The sequence below is a fragment of the Sturnira hondurensis genome, unplaced genomic scaffold, assembly GCF_014824575.4.
Source record: "Sturnira hondurensis isolate 20B ecotype Veracruz unplaced genomic scaffold, ASM1482457v3 Scaffold0020601, whole genome shotgun sequence".
In the NCBI taxonomy this organism is placed as follows: Eukaryota; Metazoa; Chordata; class Mammalia; order Chiroptera; family Phyllostomidae; genus Sturnira; species Sturnira hondurensis.
Genome location: NW_028093232.1, coordinates 2,311,319 through 2,318,706, shown reverse-complemented (window position 1 = coordinate 2,318,706; position 7,388 = coordinate 2,311,319). Strand labels below are relative to the sequence as shown.

Here is a 7,388-nt window from a genome sequence, read left to right as displayed (position 1 = left end):
CAGACAATTGGGTTTGGCTGAACTAGATTTAAAGGGACAGACGCTGTCGCGGTCTAAGACGAGCTCTAAAACCGCCTCCCTAAATCCTTGGGACCACTTCGGTCCCCAAAGCTGGGGAGATGGTTTGCGGCGGCTTTGCCTGCTCCAAGAATGCGCTGTGCGCGCTCAACGTGGTCTACATGGTGAGGTTTTGAAGGTGGGGGGAGCTTCAGGGCGGAAAGGCGAGTGGGGAGATTCTCCAGGGGACTTCCGGTGGGGAGAATGGTGTACTGGGTGTTCCGGGAAGATTCCTAGGAACTTCCGGCGAAGAGGGAATTCCGGGGGACTTCCGTGGGAAGAGGGGAGGCTTCCGGTGATCCAAGGGTTTTTTGGGGGGTGGAAGGAATGAACTGTGGGCTCTGGGCACAAAGGCCCACCCCTCCTTTCCGTGCAATTCAGTTTGATAATTCAATTCCCAAAATAGAAAAGTGAAGTGATACTCTGGTTTCTCTATCAATCGTATAAATCTTTCGCCTTTTACCAAAATAGAAAAGTGATGTATGAAGCTAAAGGTTCGGTTATTGTATTCATAGATTACCATTCCTGCCACATTCCCCATTCCCACCCAGCCATTCTGATCTCCAATGGGAGGAGAGCCCAGGGATATTCCCGGTCACTGTAACACCTCCTTTGCTTTTTGTCCCCAGTGCCCTGTATGGCCATTGGCTGTGCTGCAAGCTAGAATTCTGAGATGTGTTCTGCTTTCTGTTTCCCATAGCTGGTAGGCTTGTTGCTCATTGGAGTGGCTGCTTGGGGTAAAGGCCTGGGCCTGGTGTCCAGCATCCATATCATCGGAGGAGTCATTGCTGTGGGGGTCTTCCTTCTTCTCATCGCAGTGGCTGGACTGGTGGGTGCCGTTAACCACCACCAAGTACTGCTGTTCTTTGTATCCTGACCTGAAGTGATGGGGCACTAAGGCTCTTGGGAGGGCTGAGTAGGCTATGAAGAAGTTAGACCTCAGGGATCTTGGGGACATGTTTCTTTGCCCTGCTCTATGAAAACAGAGCTGATGATTTTGTTTTCAACTTACATGTATAAGTTGTATAAACAGATCAGATGATTGTTATAGGTAAGACATAAAGGAATCTTGGACTTTTTTTTTTCCATAACTCTTCCTCTCAGTACATGATCATCCTTGGCTTGGTCTTTGTTTTCCAGTTTGTAATCTCTTGCTCATGTCTGGCTATTAACCGAAGCAAACAGGTAAGAGAATGCCCTTTCAAGTATTTGCATTTTTTTCTAATCTCTTCCTCCTTGAGTCTGGCCCCCAAAATGATTCTTAGATACACTACTTACTCCTGGGCCATTTGCTTCCTCTAGGGTTTCTGGCTCTTTTCCCATGAGGGTGATCTAGGAGAACCTAGGTTGGGTATTTATCATTGAGTCCACAGAATTATGATACTGGCCCCACCCCCACCCCCAGAGGGATGTTGACTCCCTTTGCTGGAATAGGGAAATTGAGGCACCCGGATGGAGATCAAAATGTAGGGAGATTCTTAGCAGCATCAAATAATTTCCCTCTGCCCATCTATCTTCCAGACAGATGTCATCAATGCTTCTTGGTGGGTCATGAGCAACAAGACCCGGAATGAACTGGAAAGAAGTTTTGATTGTTGTGGTTTATTCAATCTCACAACCCTGTATCAACAAGATTATGCTTTTTGCACTGCAGTGAGTTGGTGGGGAAGGGGGATTGGGTAGGAAAACTGGGTAAGGACAGTGCCTGGATATGAATTTGCATGTGATTGCCTCTAACAGCTGTCTTGTATTGGGGCTGTATGCTTCTTGTGTTGGGAAAGGGCATGGATATACAAAGGCTAGAGAATTAGCCAAGTGGGATTTCAATCGATAGGATACTGATAAAAACTAATCATTTCTAGGGCCATTCACCACTGGTATCAGGATAGGGTGGCTTAACAATTCTGCATCTTCCCCACCCCACCTCCACACATACACGATTTATTCTAGGTCTGCAAGATGCGGAGGCCCACATGCCAGATGTGTGGAGAAAAGTTCCTTAAGCATTCAGATGAAGCCCTGAAAATCCTGGGAGGTGTTGGACTCTTCTTTAGCTTTACAGAGGTAACATTCTCCAGCTCCCTCCTATATACCCTTTCCCTGTATCTGTTACCCTCAGAGACTCAGAACTGATGCTTATCCCTTTCCCTTTGCTTCTATAGATTCTTGGTGTCTGGCTTGCAATGAGATTTCGGAATCAGAAGGATCCTCGAGCCAACCCCAGTGCCTTTCTATAAGATTTTTGGATCCTTCTGACCTCGCTCCTGCTCTCCCTAAGCTGTTTCTTACTCCCTTAGGGAAAACCCAGGGTCAACAGCCTTTTTTGTTTGAGAAGAAGGAAAGGCCCTTTGCTATCTCCCAGTGATTCAATAGCCAGGCTCTCCACCTTGGTATCTTTTAGTGGAGCAAAATTATAAGGAATAAAGAAAAACGTCCTCTCTCCTTGAGTGGATATGGGAAGCTCCTGGGAATGCTTGAGATGGTATGGGGGTTGGAGTCATTCCTGTCTATCCTCCTCCTCCCTTCTTCCTTCCACATGCTGGACAACCATCACAAAACATCCTGGCCTGGCTCCAAGGGAAAATCAGAGACAAAACCAGAGGGAAAACCACCAAGAACTCTTTCTTATAATTAACAGGACCCAGTTTGGGGGCAGTTCAAGTGAATATAAAAATAAAAGCCATTTCAACTCCATATTCAAAGAAGCAAATTAGCCCTGGCTGGTGTTACTCAGTGGATTGAGTGCCAGCCCGAGAACCGAAGGGTCACCACTTCGATTCCCAGTCACAACATATGCCTGGGTTGCAGGTCAAGTCCCCCAGCAGGGGGTGTGTGAGAAACACTGATGCTTCTCTCCCTCTTTTTCTCCTTCTATTCCCCTCTCTAAAAATAAATTACAATAATCTTTAAAAAAGAAAAAAAAAGCAAATTAAATGCCTTGTCTTCTCTTACCAGTTTAAGGGCTCCTGACTATGCAGGCCCTGTGACCTAAGGAGAATCTCTAAGATTCTGCAGGGAAGTCCATCTCCCGAAAGGATTGTCCAAATCCCCAAATGACAGAGCCAATCAAAGGAAGAAACATTAAAATAAAAGACCATATTTCTTTGTTTTGTTTTTTCCTGTATAAAAAAAGTATCTCAATATCAAGGTAAGGAAAGGGAGAACAAGGGACATACTCTGATGGGGGAGGGGAGGAGGGGAATGTCATTAAACTTGCCAGCCAGGTATTCTCTGTAAAAGCTGGAGGCACATTCCACAGCCTCAGAGATAAAAAGGCACTGAGCTCCTTCTCAGTGGGGGGAGGGGGGCTGTGCACTCAAGTGTTTGGAGGAAGGTAAATGACAGTTTCTCTCTTCTTGGTTGTGCTGCAGCCACTCCACTGCTCACTCTGGGCTACCTTCTGCCTTTTGTAGATAAGAGTGCTGCAGGGCTCGGAAGGCCGAGGTTCGCTTAAGTGGGTTAAAAGTCAGCATCTCCTAAGGGGAGGCAAAGGTCAGAAAACCATGGAAAAATAAAAAACAAGGACTTTCGCTCACCCCCAATACCTAGGATTTTCTACATTCCTCTGTGCAGATGGCCAATCATAGTAGCAACAGACTAGCCCACCCCCCAACCAGTCTCAGGAACCACGATGGTTCGGGCCCCTCTTCTACTCCACTGTCCACCCCAATCTCAACCCCTGCCCACGCCCAAACCCAGTACCAGCAGCAGCTGTGCTCCAGACTCCTCCATCTCAGGTATCACGGACTGCACTGGGCGGGGCTCTCTGGGGGAAAAGGCTCCTCGGGGCAGAGACACGTCTCGGGGCCAGTCATCCTCGGGAGGCAGCCCAATCAAACTATGCGGAACAGAACTCTGGTCAGGGGGGTGGGGGCAGGGGTCCTGCTCCAGCCTCCATCTCCAGGGCTTAGTAATAGCAAGACCCAGAATGAACTTTTTTCCCCCCTTGCGACTCACTTACTCAAAAATTTTGCCTAATTGGTCAGCTTCAGAGTTTCCGCAGAAAAGAGGCCTAAGGTGAGAAGGGACACAGCAGTCATTTTCAAAGATATGATAGTAGAACGGTTACTGCTTGGTTAGTGGCTCAAAACAGAAAGTATGGAAACTTAAGGGATAATAAGTTCCTGATTCCAGGACATTTCAGAGCTTCTGGTTATGGGTATGGAGGTCGGTAGTATTCAAATGAAAATATGGGCAGGGTTCCACCCTGGCTGGGCAGCTCAAGTAGAGTATTGTGTCCCTGTGTGGCAAGGTTGTGGGTTTGGTACCTGGTCAGGGCACATACAAGAATCAACCGATGAATGTGTAAGTAAGTGGAACAACAAATTGATGTTTCTCTCCCCCACCACCACTACCACTTCCCCTCTCTAAAATCAATAAAAACTTTTTCAAAAGGGGCAGGGTATGGATGTGGTTTTAAGAGCTTTGGGAAATTCAAAAGTGTTCAGGATACTTGGGTCCCATACTTTCGGCGAAACATTTCTGCGAAGATACACCCAACACTCCACAAGTCCACAGGTGTTGCATACGCTGACTGCAGAAGAACTTCCGGAGCACGGTACCAGAGTGTAACAACCTGACAGGAACAGGAAAAGTGGATGAGGGCCCGATGGGTTAGCATAAAGCACAACTGCTCAACTGATATCAAGAAACACATGACTTTTCCATTGCTGGGCAATTGCTCTCCTACCCCCAACCAGAACCCATTTTGGCTACCATCTTTCTACTGACCACAGGTGTGAGTGCCATCTGGTAGCTGTAGATTCTGGCCAAGCCAAAGTCGGCCAGCTTGACTGTCCCACCACTTGTCACCAGAATGTTCTCTGGCTTTAGGTCCCGGTGAACAATGCAGTTGGCATGAAGGAAATCCAGGCCTCTTAGAAACTGACGCATCAGATCCTGGTTTGGAAGGGGGAGGTACAGAGGAACTAGAAATTAGGTGCCATACCTGAAATCACAGCAGTTTCCACAGCAGAGCAGCCACCTACCTCTTACTGTCTGCTCATTCCACTCACCTTAATGGTCTCCACTGGCAAGCCTGGTGGGGGTACCTTGTTCAGATACGTCCTCAGGTCTTGGTCCACATGCTCAAACACCAGGGTCACTCTGGTCTCCCGGTCAGTCCGGGAGCTGGCACAGACGTCCACCAGCCTGGCCAGAACAAATGTTCACTCACTCGTATCATGAATCCCTTCTGGCCCCAACATAGCCCTCCCTATCTCCTTAGAGTCCCCACTTCTCTCCTAACCACCGCTCCCCATCGTTAGATGTCTCTTCCTCTTCACTACCCACTCCCCACCCTCTACCTTCTCACCTGACAACGTTGGGATGCTCAAAAGCTTCCAGCCGCCTCAGCAGGGCCACCTCACGAACTGTGCTGACGGGAAGGCCCCCTCCAGCACCTCCTCCATTGGGCACTCTCACGCTCTTGAGGGCCACAAAGTGGCCACTGTTGGGATCACGGGCCTTGTACACCGTCCCATAGGCACCAACACCAATCTCAGCCACTGGCTCATATCGAAGGGTAGCCATTCTCAGATCAGAGGAGACCCTACAATCACAGAGACTCCTACCACCGAAACTCCCAGAGTTCGGATGATATGAGCCTACGGCAACAAAGTAACTCTGCCAAAAGGCATCACAAAGACATCACACCAGAGTCCCTTCCCCACTCTTCCATGAGGCCAGCCCCTCAAGTAACACAATGCCTCTAGCCCCAACCCCTTCAGCCACGTGAAGCCCTAGAATACAAAAATGCCTTTTCCTTTGGGACCGTCGCGCCAGCACAAGACCCCATACGACACACCCCAGCCCCTGAAACCGCACCTCCCTACAACCACAAAGCACCAGATCACACCCTGTCCCACTTCCCGCCCTCGAGCGACCCTTCGGTAACTAGCCCACGCAGGAAGCCATGGTTTGCGAGAAAGGTCTCCATTCCTGGGAAGGGACTGCACTTACTTCACCCCGGGCCGGGAGATGCGGGGTCGGCCCGTTACCGGGGCCCGGGAGGCAGTTCCTTAGGACCCATACACTGGTCTGTTCGAGGCAGCTGGACGCTACGGGCCCGAACACACACACACAGGCCGCAAGCTAGAGCGGCCCCCTTACCCCCACCCTCACCATGTGACCAGCTGCCAAAGAGGCGCGCGGAAAACCTGGGCGGGAGTTGGGGGTGGCGGGGGGAGGAGAACGCCGGACGTTCGAGGCACGTGACCGATTACTCATGCGCAGAGGGGCCGGGAGTGGTTTTGCCTGGTAAGGGGTTGGTGGGGGGCGGAAAGGAGAGGAGGGGCGATCGGAGCCACGTGACCTGTTGCTATCCCACGTGACCACTTGAACCCGCTCTGGTGGAGCTGAGCTGTGGTTACGCGGCGGACCACGTGACTAGCTGCCACTACCCTTGCTGGGGCGGGGAGGCGGGGGGGGGGGGGCGNTAGCTGCCACTACCCTTGCTGGGGCGGGGGGGGGGGGGGGGGGGGGGCGCATAAAAAGAGAGAGGGTGGAGTCCAAGACGGTGCCATGGCAACCTGGGCCACCCAGATGCGAATTCCCGCTGCAGGCCTTCGCCTATCTCCCTCCTAGTCTCTCACTCTATGGTGGGGCCTTGGGAGGGTGTCTGGGAACACGAGGTGGTGCTGTCGCCTTTCTGCTCCAACACCATCGGAGAACTTATTTGTGTCTTTGTTTCATTCATTCATTCATTCAACAAATTTTTACTGAGCGCATGCTTCGCCTGTGCATGCGGGGTTGTTTGTGGATGTGTGTTTTTTGCGTCTCAGTCACTAGCCCTTCGAAGTAGTGATAAGACTATCTGTAAAGACGCAGCCAACAGTGTGGTTATATGAAATAGGGAGTAGTCAATGCCCATCTCAGGGCAAAACTAGGATTAAAGGATTGATGGAAGGCGGATTAACACAGTAATCCAAGAGGAAGAGGGGCAAGGTAATGGCTTCCCTCTTCCCAATCTCCACCCCTCTCTGGGAGTGTTAAAGCGGAGACCACCGTTTGCGTTCTGGCAGAGAAGTTTTCAATGATTAGGAGAGAGGAATTCTTGACTTTCAAGGTTCTTTTCAGCACTATGATGTTATGTGTGTGTATGTGTATGGCAGATGCATCATGTATAAACAAATGCGCGCGCGCGCACACACACACCACAACCACCACCCCAGACCAGTACATTACATGAGAATGTCTTGTGCCCTTCTGCAAACCTTGTGACTCATTATTGGAGGTAATTGTGCTTCTTTTCCTCCAGTGCAAGTTTTCATAGCCCTTCCCCCTGCCGGGAACACAAACCTTTCCCAAATGGCCTTTGCTCACAGACACCA

The 7,388-nt window shown here is 50.1% G+C and overlaps 2 protein-coding genes across 5 annotated transcripts; one reads left to right on the top strand and one right to left on the bottom strand.

Moving 5' to 3' along the window:
* Positions 1–2,718, top strand: TSPAN31 (tetraspanin 31). Of its 4 annotated transcripts, none has more exons than XM_037030111.1 (6): positions 1–196; positions 758–925; positions 1,162–1,242; positions 1,579–1,710; positions 2,008–2,121; positions 2,220–2,718. In XM_037030111.1, the coding sequence occupies exons 3-6, from the start codon at positions 1,165–1,167 to the stop codon at positions 2,292–2,294; spliced, it is 399 nt and encodes a 132-aa protein (XP_036886006.1). In that variant the 5' UTR covers positions 1–196; positions 758–925; positions 1,162–1,164; the 3' UTR covers positions 2,295–2,718. The 4 variants fall into 4 exon arrangements, with proteins under 4 accessions (XP_036886006.1, XP_036886003.1, XP_036886004.1 ...); XM_037030108.1 differs by having other exon boundaries at positions 6–182; XM_037030109.1 differs by lacking the exon at positions 758–925 and having other exon boundaries at positions 22–182.
* Positions 2,719–3,138: 420 nt separating this feature from the next.
* CDK4 (cyclin dependent kinase 4) lies at positions 3,139–6,248 on the bottom strand. The gene is made up of 8 exons (XM_037030107.1): positions 6,019–6,248; positions 5,372–5,608; positions 5,073–5,208; positions 4,789–4,956; positions 4,524–4,633; positions 4,019–4,069; positions 3,760–3,895; positions 3,139–3,533 (listed from the first exon to the last, which is right to left on the bottom strand). Exons 2-8 carry the CDS (start codon positions 5,587–5,589, stop codon positions 3,441–3,443), a joined length of 912 nt encoding a protein of 303 aa, XP_036886002.1. The 5' UTR covers positions 5,590–5,608; positions 6,019–6,248; the 3' UTR covers positions 3,139–3,440.
* Positions 6,249–7,388: the final 1,140 nt, after the last annotated feature.